The 20,052-nt window shown below is 36.3% G+C and overlaps 3 protein-coding genes across 3 annotated transcripts; all 3 read right to left on the reverse strand.

The window, feature by feature from the left end:
* Nucleotides 1–217: 217 nt before the first annotated feature.
* LOC114721882 (protein CHAPERONE-LIKE PROTEIN OF POR1, chloroplastic) lies at nt 218–3,198 on the reverse strand. Its single transcript, XM_028907776.1, has 5 exons — nt 2,982–3,198; nt 2,580–2,662; nt 1,248–1,630; nt 800–876; nt 218–685 (listed from the first exon to the last, which is right to left on the reverse strand). The coding sequence occupies exons 1-5, from the start codon at nt 3,038–3,040 to the stop codon at nt 535–537; spliced, it is 753 nt and encodes a 250-aa protein (XP_028763609.1). The 5' UTR covers nt 3,041–3,198; the 3' UTR covers nt 218–534.
* Nucleotides 3,199–4,393: 1,195 nt separating this feature from the next.
* Nucleotides 4,394–13,867, reverse strand: LOC114721898 (probable acyl-activating enzyme 17, peroxisomal). Its single transcript, XM_028907789.1, has 14 exons — nt 13,448–13,867; nt 12,912–13,041; nt 12,564–12,832; nt 11,226–11,430; nt 10,437–10,477; nt 10,191–10,316; nt 9,923–9,996; nt 9,281–9,501; nt 7,985–8,079; nt 7,682–7,898; nt 6,478–6,603; nt 6,304–6,402; nt 5,178–5,390; nt 4,394–4,811 (listed from the first exon to the last, which is right to left on the reverse strand). Exons 1-14 carry the CDS (start codon nt 13,699–13,701, stop codon nt 4,701–4,703), a joined length of 2,181 nt encoding a protein of 726 aa, XP_028763622.1. The 5' UTR covers nt 13,702–13,867; the 3' UTR covers nt 4,394–4,700.
* Nucleotides 13,868–15,171: 1,304 nt separating this feature from the next.
* LOC114721895 (calcium sensing receptor, chloroplastic) lies at nt 15,172–17,350 on the reverse strand. Its single transcript, XM_028907787.1, has 6 exons — nt 17,043–17,350; nt 16,727–16,972; nt 16,220–16,412; nt 15,910–16,051; nt 15,661–15,792; nt 15,172–15,569 (listed from the first exon to the last, which is right to left on the reverse strand). The coding sequence occupies exons 1-6, from the start codon at nt 17,265–17,267 to the stop codon at nt 15,338–15,340; spliced, it is 1,170 nt and encodes a 389-aa protein (XP_028763620.1). The 5' UTR covers nt 17,268–17,350; the 3' UTR covers nt 15,172–15,337.
* Between the last annotated feature and the right edge of the window lie 2,702 nt (nt 17,351–20,052).

A 20,052-nucleotide genomic window follows, 5' to 3' on the forward strand; every position in this document is an offset into this window, starting at 1 on the left:
ATTTATTTGCAATTATTTACACAACTTTATCTCTAGCTTTTTACACGCTATCACCCTTTATAAAATTATCAAGTTCATATCTACTCAAATAAGTATTTAATTTTCATTGTTTTTTAATACATTGGCAGATTCATTTATACTTACTGCTATTAATTTTTAATGTATCCGTACACTGCACCAGGATGGTGAGAAGAAGTAACAATTTCATACACACGCCTACGTCAATATCTCATTTCACAATTTCTGAATTTTAATTCTCTTAAAAAGTTATAAATCTGTATGTCGTCTCTGAAATAAGAGAGACACAGAAATGAACAGAAAATAATGTCGGAAAACATTTCCTGTAATGTAATGGCAACTGAAAAATCCACGACAACCATTGTCTAGTCAAGTGACACTAATAGCAAGCACTTGCCAGCATAGCAAAACTAAACTCATTTCTCTGTCATAAGGAACACGGCAGAAACTCGCATGAGTTTAATCAAAGCTGGGAGTTCATCAGAGAAAAACGAACGGCTCGTTGTGGCCGCCACTTCACTTGAGAAAAGTACAAGCAAGGAACAAGAAGAGATAAGCCACCAGTGACGTTAAAAGCTCAAGCGTCCAGGTTGGGGGAAGCAACGTTGATGGGATATTTGGTACCGCCACTGAACCACTGACCCAGCCAGCTACTAGAGCTCCGAATCTACATTTGAACAAAAATTAGACACTAAAAAAAAAAAAAAAAAAACAAACAAACAAACAAGCACAAGGAGAATCTTAGCTTGTTGCAAAGCTGTTCTGTTCTCTTCCAACTCACCCAATTATACATGCTCTGCCCAAGCTCTTTGTTTTTTCGTTAAGAAAATATATGCATGCTGCCAAAGAGATTGCCACCTGCAGCAACAGATTGATTTAGTTATAAGCACATGCATATAGTGAACTGCCAATTCTTCCAGGGCCAGGCGAGGGGAAAGGGAGCTTAAATGACTGCGATTTTGATAACACCAGCTGATGTGATTATAGTCCTCAGATAAAGTAATTTGTTCTTTTTTTTTTTTTTTTTTTGGGGGGGGGGACCTATCTATTACTCCGTTTCTCTCTCACACAAACGCGCACAAAATTCTATAGTTCTGCAATTTTTTATCAGACAGTGACATGTTTCTGCTCTGTTTTTCAAGGAAAAAGAAATGGCGTTATTTGAGAATATTATGCATGGATTATAAATCATAAACAAATACATATATAGTATATGAATTAAAACAAACCTGAAATGCAGGTCCACTCTCGGCAGAGTTCATAATACTCCAGCCACCCATGAAGGCAAAGAGGAACAATCTTCTCAGGATAACATCGGTTGGGGGAAGTTCAACATAGTTGAGCAAGTTCTGAACCCAAGGTGGAGACTCCTCTACTTTCTTTTTCAACCTGCTTTTCAGATTGATTTTTGTTTTCTTCCTTTGTTTGAAGCTAGCCATCAGTATTTTTTCAAATGCAGCTTCTATGGATTCTTCACTTCTCTCATGTCCAGCATATTGTTGCAATAAAAAATTTCTTGATCCCCAAATTTCTTCTTCAGAAGCATCACGGCTAATACCAAGGCGCCTGTAAGGATCCCAAACACTGGTTCGAGGAAACTTCTGGACATTACCTGTAATGAGGGGAATATATATATAGATGCATGTATGCATCATGATTTTAATCCAATAGGAAGAAAAACAGACAAATATAGATAAGTATCAAACTAGTAAAATTTAAGTGCCTAAATGAATTTCAATATAATTATATCCAACTGACTCTTCGGCTATCAGGCAACATTCAAAGGTTCAAAAATTAATAGAATCTACTTTTGCAATACATTCAACAAGCTAAACCAGAAAGGCTCACACCTAACTGCCTAACAAGCCAAGAATCAATGGAAGCAGGTGCATATTTTCACCCTTGATTCTTGCTAGCCGCAGAAAATCATTTACTCACCACTAGTGGAAGAAAGGTCAATGCATTAAACTCATCTGAAAGAGTAGGGAATTAAAAGATGCAGGACAAGAAGACTAGAAATTCACTCTACTTTCTAATATCCCTTCAATAACAGTAAAAATAAGCAAAGAAAACATAAATAGTAACTGTATCGAAGCTGACAAAGTAAGAATTGATATTAGGAGAATGCAACCGGGATATGTTTAAATAAGCACATATATTAGACAAACTGTCACTAACTTCTAATCTACAGATTAACCAATTCTTCATTAAATTCATGACTACGAATACCTAGTTACACCTACATGTAAATATTCATCCTGCTTAAACACTAATTCAAATGCACACATTTCTCCAATTTGAAATTCAAAATGCCGCCCCACCCCGAGAGAAAGGGGACTCAAGCACCATAAAAGGCCACATACCTCGAATTGACACACAAATCAATGCTTTGCTTTTAAACCACCTAAAACAGGTGTTACCCAATCAACAAACATCCTACTTAAATACTCAGAAATACTTTCTTGTTTTAATTAGAGAAAGACATCTTTCTTATGTTACTCCAAACCCAACCTTGGATGGCAGAACTAATATGTTTTTAATCTTAAATTAGAAGGGAGTACCTCCATATGGTGTATCCACGGCACATCTAATACATGAAGCATTGCTAAATCTTGTCAGCTTCCTTGCATTGTCTCGGAAAGGCCTGAAGCAGTCAAAGAAAATAAATATTAGAAAAGCAATTTATTTATCTCTGGAAAGGCAAGTGGTTGATAAATCACAAGAAAACATCACAAGTATTCTTATTTGTCCATCCATATAACCATACCACACAATAAAACCAGCATCCCAATTTGAAATTTTTTGCGCATATATAGCCCAAGAAAATTCAGATTAAAAAAAAAAAAAAAGCGTACACAAACACAAGCCAGGCCTGGCAAGCCGGAAAATGATAATCACACAGGTGTATATGTAGTCATATTACACACACACACACAGAGAGAGAGAAGGGGGGGTGGATGTACAGTTGCCGGCCTAGGAGAGAGGTGGTGAAATTGGGACTGGAGAGTGACAGAGCAACCATATTGACAGACGATAAGAAAACCCTAATTCAATAGTTTTGAAGAATCCATAGAAACTTGGAAAAGGCAGTAGAGAACAGAAGCTCCGGCCCGCTGTTGGGTGTGGATTGCGGGAGCGGAAGAGGAGAAAGAGGAAGAACCAGACGATAAAAGAGTTGTGTTTCCTAGCGAGACCGACTTCCGGTGCACAATGCGCACCCCCTTTTCTAAGCTTGGGCATTTTCGGGAAATTACCAGTAGAGAAAGGAAATCTGTTCAGTATTCATGACCTATTAAAAAGTGTTTGAATAGAAATAAAATCATATTTTTATGATATATAAAATAAATATATAAAAAAATTTATCTCGATTTATTAAAAAATATTTTTGAGAAGTGTTTTTAAGGTTACCCAAACACCCCTTGAATATTTATCAAGTGGAAGAGACTAACATGTAAATTGAGATTTGAATTTCTATTGAAAGATATGTCTTTATATTTGATAGTATTTCCAATAGGAGGTATCATGTACCTATTAAAAAAAAGTATTAAATATTTTATTGTAATGAGCATTTAAAAAATAAATAACACTAATTCTTATAAATAACATCACTTCTGTTTATCAAAAGAAAAATATAACATGACTTTTTAATTTTAAATTTCATTTTACCACTGTAAATTAACTTCAGATATTTTTTTTTTTAACAAATACCAAGGATGATAATATACATTGATATTAATATTATGATTTGAACCTGCTAATTATACCCAAATTATTTGGTCTTCAGAAGTTCACATGTCAAGCTCTCTGTTTGGGGGGAAAAAATAGCCAACAACTTAACATTCTCTTTTATTAGCTAATTGTCTCTACTTTTAAATTTATTTCTTTTCAAGTGGTGATCTATATTATTCAAATATGATGAGGAGTTAAATTTTGTATATGAGAAAAAAGTATAATACGGAACAAAAAAAAAAAAAGAACCTTGAGTCGTGATGCTAATTAAGATAGAAAATTGGAAGAAAAATAAAGATTGAAAATTCATATTCAATTCTTTTAAAAAAATATTTTTTAAATGCACTGCACATGACTTTGGAAGTGTATGGATAAAAACCAAACCATAGTTTTAAAAGTATTTTTACAATATACAAGGTAAACATGTAAAGGAGTTTACCTTATTTTACGAAAAGTACTTTTCAGTGCTTCTAAACACCCCATTAATATTTTCATATGACGCATCTTTTTTATCTAGTGATTCATATTACACATCTCTAACTCCTAGTAGTTTGACAAGATGATGCGTCCTCAAAAAATTAGAGTAACAAATCAAAATTTCTGAATATAGCAGGGAAAAAAAAAGGAAGAAAATTAAGACCTCTAATTCAGTGTATCTGAAATATTTCGTATTATTTACGGACAAACATCACGTAAAAAGGCCAGACTATTAAATGGATATTTAGAGACACTTGTACGTGTTTGTTTGTCATGATAACAAGACCCCACCAATCTACAACATTTCTTCTCCTTGATCATACAATAGAAAAACGTATTCATATTTTATTTTAAATACTATAATCAATTATTAATCATACATGGCCATGCCCAGCAACAGGAGGGGGCCTTTTCAAGCGGTACAAGATTTGTTTTACATCCAGGAATGGTTCTGGAGGAACATCTTCATGACTTCATTAAAGCTTCGGACTGTGGCTAGGCTCAGCAAACTGCTTCCGCAAAACCCTTCTCATGACCTTATTTGATGCTGTCCGAGGAAGGGATGACACAGACTCGATTCGAGAAACCTGCACAAATGAACAAAGTAAACTAGAGAGTAGATAATAGAAAAGACAGACACTTGGTGATTCTGAGAATTAATACTATCTTCGATCTTTAATATAAAAGTTAGTTTGATTTTCAATTTGATTCTAAATGCAAGATGCTAATTCACTTCTTTTTTTTTCATATTTATCCATTTTTTACTAAGTAATTCTTGTAATAGTTGCTCATGTTAAATGTTTAATTAAATAGTAGTTCTAACTAATATATATAATTAGTAAAGATATTTTAAGAAAGACAATATCTAATTATTACAGATAATTAACTTAACAAATTCCTTAATCTACTCAAATTAGTCAACTAGTTGTTATATAATGGACTGGAGGTAGTACCTTGAACAATGGATTTAGTGTCTTTTGGAGAGCAGAGTTGAAAGACAATCTTAGTTGATGTAGGTCTGGTGATGGATTGTTCGAATTCTTAAAGACAACGGCTATAACCAACTGCTCAGGTCCGCCTCCTGCAGGCGGCACTCCGATGGCAGCTGTTTCCAGGATGTTGCTATCAACTCCATTGCATATGCGTTCGATCTCAACCGAACTCACCTGCCCAAACAGGAATGAGCTCATGAACACACCGAGGTCCGCAAAATGTTGATACTAACATCTACATCATGTAAAACTCAGCACGATACAGACCCTACAAAATGACTAGGTTTCGTGCTGTGTCTCGTTGACCATGATATAGCCCCAACTTTTTAAATAATAACAATTCAAAAGAATTTAAACTCGGACTAGACCTATAACCTAGTAATTGATCTCAAGAGAGGCCCTGTGCGAAGCATGATTAAAAACACAAATAGAAATCATATGCATAAAAAATAAGAAATTTCATTCCCTAAAAAAAAAAAAAAAATCCCCAGAACTCCCACGCTGCACACTTTTGTCTATGTTTATTCAACAAAACAAAACGAGATAGGTTTGAGATTCTTAATGATAAGTTGGGGGTGATATGCTACCTCAAGTAAAAGCGATGACAATGAAAAAGGAATTGGAGACAAGAACAGACCAACAAACAACACATTATTTATCAATAAATTCAATGCGCTAAACTTGGGAATGTAAATTCCGTCAGATTGTAAATTGTTTCGTGTTCTTATGTTCCAAATTCTGGGCTACAAAACCTATCATGCTATAAAATAACTATAATATACAGTCATGATGCATTTTATGATAATATAGATTCATATCATAATTGAGCTTTCGTGATTTGGCCCCTTGCGGCTTTATACAACTTGTAGACTATCATACGTTTTAGACAATAAAATGAAGGACAACATATAAACTCATATACTCTATCAAAAACCCTGGACCACATGGGAATATGTTATGATACCATCGGCAAATACCCATATAACAGAAAGAAGAATGGCCTTCTTAATGAATTTGTGCTGGTTTGAGACGTGCCTTATTTCAAATAACTGCTTCACTCATGCATGAATAAGGGCTAAAAGCTCACCTTGATTCCCCCAAGGTTCATTGTGTCATCTGCACGACCATGAGCACGATAGTATCCTCTAGAAGTAAGCTCAAATACATCCCCATGCCTTCGCAAAACCTGAGCCAAGAATGCAAAGAATCAAGATCTGCAGACACCCGAATAACACAAGCTAGAGGAGAAAAATATGCCTACCCTTCCATTCCATGAAGGCATGCCCTTAAAGTACACATTATAATGGTCAGCATTCAGTAGTGTACTAGAAGATCCAAACATGAGGGGTCCAAGAGCCAATTCACCCATTCCTGGAACATTTTGAGGCTGAAGTAGAAGAAATAAGTTTGCAGTATTTAACCAAGTCATTAGTTTGTTCAAGGAAAGAACTATAATAAATTGGTAATTCGCATTTGAATGTAGTGCTTGTGACAAAACTCCTGAAACATACTCAAACCTAAGACAGACAAAAGAAAAGATTTCCCTTTGTGGTACACGTATAAATACATAGTTACAAGAAAAGGTTCATCAAGACCACAGAAACAAAAGTCAGATTCATGCACTATGCATACCATAAAAAAGTAAAAGACCGCTCGTTATTAGGAACCACAAGAATTCAGGAAATTTGTAGCTCATTTGCATATTATGCGATCCGGTTAAGGTTTTGAAACCAAGATCAATCACGAAACTCAAGAGGAAAGCAGGTCATATTCATTGATCCAACAAGGGAATATATGAAAATCTATGAGAATTAATTAACATAACTATAATATAAAATCCACATAAAACCACATTATTCATAAACTATGAATAATGGGGCTCATCTCGTGTGTAAAGTATGGGCCCACAATATGATTAATAAATATTTATACGAGCAAAAACTTAAATTGTAATATAAGCATTAGAAATATAGAGATAAGTATTTTTAGTAATGGTATGTTAATTCATAGATGCATAAATTTTATGATATTAAATTTTTGAAAAATGAATATGACTGGTATGAGATCATTTTGAAAAGCTTGAAGATCTATTCAATGTTCCATTTATTCAAAATATTCATTTTTTTCCCATTTTCTTTTAATGAAATTTATTTTTTTTCCCCTTTTCTATTAGTACAACAAATATATTGGCATGACTTTCTGTCACAAAAGGCAACATGGCCTAATGGCTAGAAACTTGATCCTAAAATGCGCTACAGATGTTATCTGATCCGGCCACCAATGGTTAAAAGGTGAGAGCCAAGCTGAACCTTAAACCAAGTCCTGGTTCAACTGGTCAAATCAGAACAGTCCAGTACTCTGAAAAACGGTTCAAGTGTGGAAATAAAGTGCATCTTATTGAGCCACCAAAAAAATAAAATAAAAACAATGAAATTTCTTCCATCCAAAATTTTAATGGTGCTTACGATGGGATAGCCATCATCGCCAAGAATAAACAAAGTGCAGCCCATCACAGGTGTGCTGAAAGCAGCCAATGATTGAGCCTGCAGTAATGATCCAGAAACAAAGCTGCCACCAATCTCTGTACCACCACAATATTCAATCACCGGTTTGTAGTGAGCCCTCCCCATCAACCAAAGGTATTCATCCACATTAGATGCTTCTCCGGTGGAGCCAAAGCAACTACATGCACAAAGAAATTTGACTTTTTTATACATTTACATGTGGTTCTTTGCTGCACAATAGTGATAATTACTAGCAAGCCTCACCGGATGGAAGACCAATCATAGCCAGCCGTGGAATTTGTACTTTTCCAAGTCCTTACAAGACTTGGAATCACACCAAGCATTGTTACTTTAGCATCCTTAAACACAGTACAAAATAATTCAGCTAGAAGGAAAATATCAATGTGCAAAACTTTAAGAAACAGGATATCCGGGATCAAGAATACCTATATTAATTTTAAACATTCCAATTTTCTTTGAATCAGAAGTATGATTTAATTTGGAAGTACATTGTTCACTATGATTTGTTATCTTCAGAATACAGAAATGGCTTGTCACCCCAAAAAAAAAAAAAAAACATAAATGGGAAAGTTTCCAATTTTCACACTTTAATCTTACTGATCTTGATGTCCAGAGTTACAGTGTATTTTTAAAATGTGAATCCTGTCAATATCACTCCGATACATTTAACAGAACCAATCAGTAAGATTAAGGCAATTACTGAAGCGAGTAGTCACAAGATTACAAGCATAGGATACTGCAAAATCATTGAACTAAAAATCATAGAATACCAGTTAGAAAGGAGAAAGAATTGAGTAAAAATCAACTTCCCGTCAGTGCAATTATGGAAAAGTGACAATAAGTCCTTGAAGAAAGGGCTGTCTGGACGTGGTTTTATTCATTAACGTTGAACAGTGTCAACATCATTCCAGGAGAGATATATCACAAAACCAATTTGTATGGAGGGAAAGAAATTATTGTAGGAGAGCAAAGTAATAACCTAACTAGTAATACAAGAATAAAAAACGGAAAAAAAATTTTCCCCAACGAACACAGTAATCCTTTTGAACCAAAAGGCAAAATTGATTTGAATGTTTGAGAGATGCCCAGCACGCAACACAGAAATATAGCCCTACTACCGTCATTGTGTGTAAACCATGAAAACCAAAAAAAAATGCAGAACCTTTCTAGATAACCTGCATACTTGGCAGGAAATAAAAATCAGGAAGAAGTTCCACTTTATACTTTTGAGATAATGCAGTCAACAGGTAATTTATGCATGACAAGAGAAAGGAGAGAGATAGAAATTTTGACATGCACTCTTGCTAGATTTTATGAAGATGACTATTTTGACTGGTTGTGGATGAGTGCAATTTGAATAAAAAATTAAAACGAAATGCTAACAGAAGAACTCTTTGATGCAAGTGCTTGTTGTTTCACAGAAATTTAGATTAGATTGTAGAACTTCTGAGAGTGAAGTATGAGGGGAATAGCAAACATACACAGTCAACAAATGCTTAGAAAGAAATAAAAAATTTAAACAGAAGGATGAGCTTATACCTGCACAAACTTGGCAAAGCCAGTCCCAAGAGGAGATCCACTATATAAGGCCATTGAAGCTCCATTTATCAATGAAGCATATACCAGCCAGGGACCCATCATCCATCCAAGATTAGTGGGCCAGGCAACTACATCACCTTTACGAATGTCCAAGTGGCACCATGCATCTGCAGCAGCTTTCAGAGGAGTTACATTGGTCCATGGAATTGCCTTTGGATCACCTACACCACCAACAAACTTATTTAATGCATGTCAGGTGACATAATATAAGCTTTTTAGCCAGCCCTAGATGTGGTTAATGAAGTCTTGGCATTGAATAAATCCTTTTCTATCAACTCTCCTTGATCAGCAAAAAAAAAAAAAAAAGGTTTGAAACAGATACAAATGCTATGATATCTTTTTCTTTTTCAGACACAAAAAGAAGCTTCATTAGATAGGAAGACAATCGCCAAAGAGCAGGATGAGACAACCTCCTCAAAGAGGAAAGTGGGGTTGGGGGAGGAAAATCAAAAGAAAAAGAATGAATGAAAGAAAATAACAGTTCCACATTATCAGTCAAAGGGAAGCAAGAGATCCAGCCCTCCCCATAAGTCATTTAAATTTGCTGAAGCACACTTTTAGTCTAAACCTTAAAACTTATACCTGTTGTTCCAGAAGAAAAGAGAATGTTTGTAAATGCTTCAGCTGGTTGTTCTACAGCCATAAATTCCTTGCCTCTGTATATTACGTGACATATATGAGGATTAAAATTCCAAAAACCTCATAAACAATTGAATCCATATATGCTGAAGATTTGTCGAATCATTTCTGATCATAGACACATGCAAGGTGACCATGAGAGAACAAAGCACATACGACTTCCCCAAATTTCATCCTAATGCATAACTTTTATCAGGACCAAGGGACATACTTTAGACTATCAACTCCTTCCAGAAAATAGCACCAAGAAAGATCGCCGTTGCGCAGTTTCATGCTTAACCCAGTGCCTCTGGTTGGGATCACTATAGCCATAGGTGACTCAGCATCCACAATTCTACTGCATTTGTGAAACCACAATGTGATTGTGAATAATGTTATTACTGAGAAACAAAGAATAGGTAATATTTCGATTAAAGGGGTATTGCTCTAGCTAGTAGCTAGTAAAAAGGAACTTCACCTGTAGAGGGGGATGGTTTTGTCACCACGAATAATGAGATCCTATTAGAGAAAAAAAGGAGGTGAAGATAAAAAGTAAATACCTGTCACACTGCAATAATCTACAAATTGACAATTATCATAACAGTAGTAACCAGAGACCGTACACATCATTGGAAAAAAATAGTATCATATATAGCTTCCCAACAAACAGTATTTGATATTTTCAAAACATCAACCACCTAAAACAATGAAAATTCATTCACCGCATCAGTAAGCAAGATATTATTGTTCAATTGTTAGATCGATAAGCATTATTGGCTATAACCCACAAAACATACCCAACGTCAAAGGCCGTCTCATCTATTCCTAGAGTAGAAAAGACAATACTTCAACAAAAAAGAACAAATTAACACATAACACAGGGTTAAGCTTTTTAGCCTAAATTTACAGTTTCAAGGAAAATTAAAGGTAGAAAGATTGTGGATAGTGGATTTTAGGTTCACTGAGGCTATGTGAATGGAAATGCAATTTTAGGCAATAGGATTTGGTCCTAGGGTGTCTTTGGTGGCTGTTTAAGAGGACTCATATTGCATTTGGGTTTGATGGGTGTCAGGGAAAATCTGCCAAAACAAACGGTTGGTTGTGCTGCCTGCCAAGGGAAGAAAGATCTGGTAGTATGGAAAGATAAAGAAAACAGAATACGAGAGAAGAGGGGAAAATACAAACATAAAGATATCAAAGAATCTTTAAAAACATCTGAAAGTACAATATGAAAACATTTAAAGTCAGAATAAGTCTGGACGCCAACCTGAGTAAATATAACTTTTGCTTTTGATATTTTAAGCCTGGTTGATATTTCAGGTGCTGCAAAACTATCAGCAATTGATACAACGACATGACCTGCCAGAACAATAGCTAGGTAGATAACCACAGATTTAACAGTCATTGGCATATCAATTGCAATAGAAGATCCTTTCTCCAGGCCCAACGCTTGGAGTGCATATGCAACCAACCTACAGTACAGAACCAGCACATTTCATCTATTTAGTTGCTTTCTTTATTTGAATCAAAGAAACAAAAATATAACTAGCATTAAGGAACATGAGAAATTAGTAACATTACTTCAAAGATATCAAATCTACAAATAATTGGGGAAAATTCTCATTACGGTTAGCTTTGTTTCTATTTCAAAGACCAGTCACTAGAACCACAAATTAAAGGAAGTAAACATCAGCTAAATTAATCATATGCTAGGAACTCACTATTAACATTTCATCACATCATGTTACTGAACTCTAAAAAGAAAAGATATACCCTTTCCCTCGTTTTGGTTAAAGACCAACCAGAAGCCAATCATATTTCTGGCTCAGATGTATGTCTAGAAAATGACTGACATTATGACTGAATACTGCACCCACAACAGAAGAAAAAAATGTATAGCAAACTATGATTTCTAATCAAGAGTGAAGGGGGTCGAAGATGTGTGTGAGAGAGAGAGAGAGAGTAAATATAGAACAGAAAGTATACATAATATTCTTATCATATTCTGTAGGAAACCAACGTAAAAAGAAAATCTGTTGATGTAAACGGTAATCACAGCGTCGGAAAAAAAAAAAAAAAACTGAGAGAGAGAGAGAACGGTAATCACAGCAAATGAGGGTAGCATGGAGTTGATTTACTGACTTTGACATGAAAGCAACCATTAGAGCCTTGGTAAAAGAACAGGGTAATGGTAAAAGAGAAATTTGGATGACTTATTGTGCATTTGACATGAAAGCAGCCATAAAAGCCCTCGACAAAGAATAGGGTAATGCTAAAGGATACCTTTAAAAGAATTTTATTTTGCATTTGCCAACAAGTTATTTAATTAAATTATGCCATGTGAAAAGGAACTTTAACGAAATCAAGGATACTCTTGTGAGTTGGTCAAATATCCTCATATATTTTCACTGATGAACTTAAACACAAAACACCCAGGAACTGCATGCAAGTATTGTGTAATGCTGAGCATATGATTTTATCTAACCACTTCATGGACATAATAGAGGTATAATCAAATGAATCTATGCATTGCCATATGATAATGTGTGTTAGCAACTCAACTAAGCAAGTAAAAGGCATAAAGAACAAACTTTTTCCAGCATACCAAACCTCCTCACGCAATTCCTTAAGAGTCATTTTGTGTAAAGGTAGATCATCATGCGATTCGTCACGCCAAATTATTACTGTGTCATCCAAACTTCTTCTGGAATTTATAGTCAAACAATTCTTTGCTGCATTAATAGATGCTTCAGGAAGCCATTGGCCACCTGGGTATGTTAACTGGCTTTCTCCAGAGGTACACTCTTGTAAGATGCACTTAGGTGGCACAGAAAATGATATATCTATCTCATCCAGCACAGTTCTCCAGTAAACCTGAAACAATAACGACAAAAAGTTCAGATTAAAGAAAATTTAAAAAGTGCAAACACAATTTAGAGTTTGTCTTAGTGACCTCAGGGTTTGAGACTGAAAATTTATGGAAATCAGAAAAGCTTGAAATAGGATCCTTATATGCTGAGCCCAAGAACTCTTTCCCCCTCCTCTGCAGCAACTGGCCAACGTTTGTTAAAACAGCATTTGCCCTGACAACAAATAAAAGAGGGGAAGAAACCTTAAAAGCACATCAGAGCCTTTTAATTCATAACATATATTATTGCACACATTCAACAAAAAATCTTGCAGGTACCTTCAGAGAGAAGTCATACTTCATAATCTAATTCATTAATTTACAGTACGAAATCTTAATTTCATCATTTCAACTTTTATAAGAAACATAAATTGTGCATAATTGAAGGGATTTAAAGGCAAAGCATGACATGCAAAATCATTGCTATGGAATGAAAAAATGAAACTGGCATTCAACTCTAGCAAAACGTAAAAATTTCAATCAACTGCACCCTTCCCGCCCCCTCCTCCTAAGGGGAAGGATGAAGTGACTTCTATTTATGCTAATGGAAAATACTCTACTGAGTTATCGGAAGTGCATACGGGTCCGGTATCCAAGCGGGCGGGTCGGGACCATAGTTCTTGTAGCATCCATAGTACAACATCTGATGGATCGAGAAGGGAAGATGAGGAGTGAGTACGCGCTTCGTGATGTTCTGCCACGTGGCAGGAGTTCCGACACCATGAATTGCAACGATTTCCTTGAGAAGTTGATGAAGGCTGGCGGCATCTTCTGGTGTGATTCCACGAGATTCAATATCGGAGGGAGTAATAGAGTCTAGCGATTTGGAAGACATTGTCGTCTTTACCAACGTTCAACTTTCAGCACAAAAGTGAAGTGAAGTGATTGCTTTGAAGTTTGAAGGGGAAGGCTTGCTCTGGTTAGCTAGAACAACACGCGAGGGACTCCCTGTGAGTCCCTGATGCCATGTGATCGTGATCCCTTCCAGTTGGTGCCAACTCCCATGTCCCAAGTTCGACAAACAATATTTAGATATGTGTGTTTTTGTCCTCTTTTGGAAAGTTATCCCCACATTCTAAATTAAAATAATGAAATTAATGTTTTAAAACTTAAAAAAAAAAATCTATAAATCTTCATTAAATAAATTAAAAAGTTGGGAACGAAGAGAAATGTGGTAAAAAAAATCCCTATACGATTGGCTGAAAAAATATAAATTTTTTAAAAAAGGACTTTTAACTAAATTTTTTAAAAATGAATCCCAGTTTGCTGGTTTTAAAAAAAAAAAAAACAAAAGTCGTAGCAAATAAGTCAATATCGGGCAAAAAATTGATCTGAAATATCAATACTACCTGGACCTCATCTCACCACTCCATTCCATTGACAATGTTCGAATTTGAATTTTACCTAGGTGATAAAGGGAAGATGTCATGAAATCCAGGCATATGATATACTACTTCCGGTTCTAGTTATAAGAGTTAGTTGATTAATTTAAGAAGATTAAATAAATAAGTTAAATTAATTATTTGTAATAAATAGGTGTTATCTTTCCTAAAATATCCTTACTAATCAAGTATATTGACTAGAACTATTATTATTAGAAAGACTACCTTGAAAAAAATATATAAATATAAGAAACAAAGTGGATTAGAATCTTATGTTTAGAATCAAAATAAAAATCAAACGAAGTCTTATATTAAATACTGGAGTTAGTATATTTTATCTCTTTTTTTTTTCACCGTATATAAATCTTATATCATTACTCAATAATAACTACGTTTTTCTTTTTATTAGCTAAAGGTAAAAATCGTATTTTTCATCTGAAAAGCTGCTTCGTTTTCATTTTGTTCCCTTCTATAATTTCATACCATTTTGCATTCCAAACAAGGCATAAGTAGTTTCAACGGCTTAAACTTTGACATTTAAAAAAAATAGTAAAATATCATCCAGCAAAAAGAAAAAAAAAACTAAAATATTACAAGGATAGACGAGTGATCTTTTCTTCCAGTGCTTGCACAAAAAATAATTTATATAATACTTATTATGTTCATTACTTTTATTTTTAAGTTTTTTCTGTGAAGTACCTATTTTTAAATATTTATTATTTTTATTTTTAATAAATCTACTTTTTTTAAGCGTGTTTTTCAGATAATCTCACGAAGTTGGGCAGCTTCACCAAAGAAAAGCTCCCCGAGTAAACATGCACTTCACGCACGCCGATATATTGCTTTGTTTTTTTTTTTTTCCTGAGTAATTTCCGCGAAGAGATTTGATGTCTTGTGATGCTAATTTCTGTTAGACACCCAGCTCTGGCCTCTGAGCATGCAAATTTTTTTAAATATTGGTGGCTGGATATGGATATGAACATTTCCTTCACTGGACTTGAGAGTGGATGTTGGCAAAAGAATAATGAAATTCACTGAGAAGAATAATGTAGGGGAGGAGTTGAAGCATGCACAAATGGATTTTGGATGTCAGTCAGCCCCGGGAAGAAGTTTTCCGCTGGTCGTCCCAAAGCGGCTCACTGCGCCAGGGATTACTCTGGATGGTGACAGTACCTCTGCAAACGATAAGTTGTATGAATCTGTCCCTAATCTGCTCTGCAACCATCCTCTGTTCCCGGAAAACCCATCCGCCACAATATAGCACTGCTTGAACCCCAGCTTCGTTAGCGTTCTCGCAACTATTTTTGCCGACTCCGAGTACCTGCATTTTCCAACAAAACAAATCAAGCACCATCCACACATAATTCATTTTAAATGTTTTAGTTTGCCTCAGCATAAGGGTAGAAACTCACGAGTCCATGATCACAATATTGGTGCCTTTGTTTACTTTCTTGAGATATGAGATCTTCAAAGCTGCTATTTCAGCTTCTACTTTCTTCGCATTTCTCACCAGGCCTCTCAGCTTGCTTGGCAGTTCTTCTAATCTGAATTTTAGGAAACAATTAAGTGATACCACGTGTATCTCATACTTGATTTACCACAAGCAACGATACATACATAAGCTCATAAAGAACAAATCATTAATTCACTGCATCACTTACGGTATGGCAATCATCTTGTTTTTAGCATTAGAGGGGAGGCGAGGAATACCGGCCTTGTTCTTATCCTTCTCTGACCTGATATCAACCATAACGTAGTTTTGACTACATAAAAGATCAAGGGTTTGAGCAGGGGTAAGCTCACCTGCATAGTAATACCAGTGTCAGCCCCGGAAGAGAAATGCCGTTTTTCTCTACAATGTAAGTTGTGAAGCTTGGACATCTAAAAGAATGAGATGTTTGTTTGCAAGTGTCTGTGTCTATTGCTGTACAGACATATCATAAAGCAACTGGCATCAGATGACAAAGCTACCTTTGTAACCGCGAAGGTTAAAAGAGAGGAGAGACCACACAGGAGGCAGGAGGAGATAAGCAAGAAATATTGCTCCGGCAGTTCCAGCTATGACAGTAGGATCTGCAGAAGATATCGTTTCCACAGTTGTTGAAGCTATTGGCTTAGCGTCTTCAATAACCTTGCCTGTTTGCTGTGCAGCATCTGCTACGGTCTGAAATCATATCATAGATCCCTCAGATGAAACAAAGAATAAGATCACTCTAAGGGAAGTCACAACTATTCGGACACCTACAAAAGCATACTAGCGGTTGGGTCCTAAGGCGACAAATTGGTTTATCACCATTTTCAATTTAAGTAACTCAACTCATATAAAACCGACAATCACAAATAGCTTCACCGCCAGAGGAATCAAGATTGCACAAATCTGAAGCCTTCTTTTAGGGGGGAAAAAAGATTTGGGAGCACAAATTCCACAGATAGAAAATGGAGCGGAATGAAGATAGAAAATGGCGGAGGGAAGGAAACCTTGGCGGCAGTGAGAACAGGCTGAGTGTCAAGACCGGAGCTTTGAAGTGCTTCTTGAGCCTTCTTGGAAGCCTCGGAGATGGCCGGGGAAGCAACTTGAAAAGCCTCCTCTGCGGCCTGGCGTACAACGGGTAAGGCGGTGTCGAGGGCAGGCTTCAAAGCATCGCTCAGAGCTTGAAAAAGACGCTGGGTGGTATCGAAGACGCCGGAACCCGCCTCCTGAACCTGATCGATGGTCTGCTCCACCTGAAAGTTGAGAGATCGTTAGGGAAAGAAGTGCGGGGATATTGGTAAAATGAGAGGAAGGGGAGGTTACCTGGGTGAGGGAAGAGACGATCTGGTCCTTGGAGATGGAGAGAGGCTTGGCATGAGAGGGAAGAGGGAAGAGAGCCAAAAGAGAGATGGCGGTTGAGGTGGGGAGGGAAATAGAAAGGGAGGGGCGTTGGGGGAGTGAGGGAGGCGAAGTAGAAGAAGTGGAAGGGGGAGGAACCAGAGTGCGAGCGGAGTGCATCTCCATGGTCAGCTTCGCCATTGCCGCCATCGCCAGCTAGTGGAAGCAAGAGAAGGAAGGAGCGTGCGGCAAGAAGAGGAGGGGGCGGAGGCGATGAGAGATGTGTGGCCAAAATCTGGCAGGCCTGTCTCAATTTGGCTCATGCACAATCCAAAAACCTCTGCTCATTGGCTCATGGCGTCCTTGTTGGAATTTGACCCCACGTGGCACTTTTCCTTACCCCCTCTCTATTTGGGCCGCCCATTTCATTCCTTTCCCTCCACTAATTTTCTCCTTCATTTTTGTAGCACATACCATCTCATTCAATAAAAAATAAGGGGGAAAAAAAGAATTTTAAAAGAGTAAAATGAAATACTAAATAAATAAAGGCAAATAGAAAGCAACAGAGCACACTCATTTGATTTTTTTCCCTAAAATATAGGTATTCTCCTATTACAGGCAATCTTATTCAAAGTACTGTTAACACCAAATGTGGCCGTCTCTCCCAGGAAATTCAAGTTCATCACGTTGTGAGAGACTAATCTTTTTTACTAGACTCAATTTCTATTGGTACTCATCTGATTATTTGATTATTTTAAGCAGAAGGATTTTTTTTAAGTTCAGCCCAACGGACGAATGAGAATCCTGATACAAGCTTAGTCCCAAGTCCAGCTCAACAATGGCGCTTCCTTTTTGATAATTTTAATTTTCTGCTTGTTTATTTATTGATCCTTTTTTCCCAACCCTAAAACTTGATCCTTTGAAAGTAGGCGGCAATAATTTTGATGTGTATCTAACTGTGAAGTGGAGGTGTTTCCTGAATTACGTTGCTTGTTTCTGCGGAAGCAACCCCAGACAAGAGCAGACGTAGCTCCTCTATATATAAATATTTCAGTGGCGTTGTGAGGAATCATAACAGTGTTTACAACAGGAACCTTTTGTCCTCACTGCTAACCCATTAAACAATGGGTAGGTCTAAGATGGAAGCCCAGTACCAACCCTAACATTTTGTCCCAATGCCCATCCTTTCTGGCGTCTACATACTTATAATTAAGTTGTTTGTCAAAGCTTGATCACGTCATTCCTCATCACCCTCAACATATGCTATCATCTCTCTTTACCATGTATGCCAGTTTGTGCCGCATAATTCTTGTCTCTCTCGTGAAACATGACACAGAGATAAACAAAATTTGAAGAATATAGTGCATGACTGCAGTTTTAATTATAAAACCTTATTTATAATTTATTATAAACAAGATCTTATAATTAGGATCAAATGTAGCATATATATTGATCAGTGCTAAAGATACATAAACTTTTAACTCAGTCTTCCACATAATATCTTTCGATTTAATTATTCAATCTTTTTTTTTTTACCAGCTAATTATTCAATCATTCGTCACAACGTAATAATCGTCTCCGTGTGAGATTCCCGTCTAAAGCTTAACGTCATACGTATAACAGCGTACTGTATTTTGAATGTCAAATCTGAGGGCGATTTACAAATGTTAGATCAATAATTGATAACATCCAAACCAACAAATTGTTAAATACAACACTGAATTTTAGATAACTATTGACTCCAAGAGGACGTAGCATTTCATGTTTTTTTCAGATTCACTAAAAATAATTTCTTTTTAAACCCCAGATAAAAATTTTATCTACTTGAGTATAAAAATATATGCAGTTTTGTTCTCAAATATGTCCCTGCCTCCATGCTGGATGCTCATTTGTTTTTTTTTTTTTTTTGGGGGGGGGGGGGAGAACCTTGACGCAGCACTTCAAAATACGCATAAACATTGATTGCTTGTCACGGTATCGCTGTTAATGTACATGTTCCTTAGAACCGAAAAAATTTTCACCTATGCAGAGGATTCTTAAGAAAAAGACTGGCAAAACGAAGGATACATATATAAAAACAACTTGTTAGAATAACCAATTAACGATGGCGCGAGTAGTAGGAACTCTCGTCACTTGATCCTCTGCGATGTTGGGGAGACTAAGTACTCTGCTGCCAGAGGGAGCACACTCCTTGTGCTTCACCCAAACAAACTTAGAATAACAAGAAGACCATACATAAACATATGATTCTTCTGAAGAATTTGCAGTACGTGGACCAGAAGTGAACGGTATTTTCAACGAAGCAGAAGAGGAAAGAGCACACTTTGAGGCCGAGGAACTAACAAGGACGACAGAGACACCCATTACGTGACAAATGCCCACGATTATGTTTCATTAATATGAATATGAAGTTAAAAGAAACACGTGGATTCTGTATGCTTTCAGGCTTTTGAGGTGTTAGCTTTGTTTGCTGGCTGTTGGAATTATGCCTCTAAGAGGTGTACTGCCCAACCAAAGAGACTGGGTTTTCCAATATATTAATCACAATTAAATTAAGCAGCTTATTCCCTTTGGACTTATCTTCAACAACTACTTGAACCATGGCTGATCCATCATCACCTTCTCCTAATTGGTGTCCGAATTACCATCTTGCCCTTCTTCTTCTTTTGTGCATGCAATGGTAAACCCCTGTAGATTATTTCTCCTGTATATGCGCTTTCCATCACTAATTATATCAAAATCCTTGCTTTTAAGTGTACATGAAATCAACATATATATGCATGCTGTAGCTGACAGGCCTATTCTTCTGTTACTCTATGGGATAAATGGACAGACTAAATAAAAGAAAAACAAAAGGGAGCAATGATTTTGGTTTTAATTCACAGGAGAAAATCTAAATTAGGCCCTCTCTTTCTTCAATCCAAGTATGTTTTTAAATGTTTTGTTTCCAATCATGGAGAACTAAGTAAACTTACCGCGACTTTTCCAGTACTCA

This window comes from Neltuma alba, unplaced genomic scaffold, assembly GCF_004799145.2.
Source record: "Neltuma alba isolate B1F8T4 unplaced genomic scaffold, ASM479914v2 tig00012074_pilon, whole genome shotgun sequence".
Lineage (NCBI taxonomy): Eukaryota > Viridiplantae > Streptophyta > Magnoliopsida > Fabales > Fabaceae > Neltuma > Neltuma alba.

Coding starts and splice junctions, on each gene's coding strand:
- LOC114721895 (XM_028907787.1), bottom strand. CDS start 17,267: ATGGCGGCAATGGCGAAGCTGACCATGGAGATGCACTCCGCTCGCACT. Junction 16,413..16,726: donor CTGTTCTCACTGCCGCCAAG/GTTTCCTTCCCT, acceptor ATATGATTTCAG/ACCGTAGCAGATGCTGCACA. Junction 16,052..16,219: donor TAACCTTCGCGGTTACAAAG/GTAGCTTTGTCA, acceptor ATTACTATGCAG/GTGAGCTTACCCCTGCTCAA.
- LOC114721882 (XM_028907776.1), bottom strand. CDS start 3,040: ATGGTTGCTCTGTCACTCTCCAGTCCCAATTTCACCACCTCTCTCCTA. Junction 877..1,247: donor AGAGTGGACCTGCATTTCAG/GTTTGTTTTAAT, acceptor CTGTTGCTGCAG/GTGGCAATCTCTTTGGCAGC. Junction 686..799: donor GGCAGAGCATGTATAATTGG/GTGAGTTGGAAG, acceptor GTTCAAATGTAG/ATTCGGAGCTCTAGTAGCTG.
- LOC114721898 (XM_028907789.1), bottom strand. CDS start 13,701: ATGTCTTCCAAATCGCTAGACTCTATTACTCCCTCCGATATTGAATCT. Junction 13,042..13,447: donor CCCGCTTGGATACCGGACCC/GTATGCACTTCC, acceptor ATTTGTTGTCAG/GGCAAATGCTGTTTTAACAA. Junction 7,899..7,984: donor TATGATTGGTCTTCCATCCG/GTGAGGCTTGCT, acceptor TTGTGCATGTAG/TTGCTTTGGCTCCACCGGAG.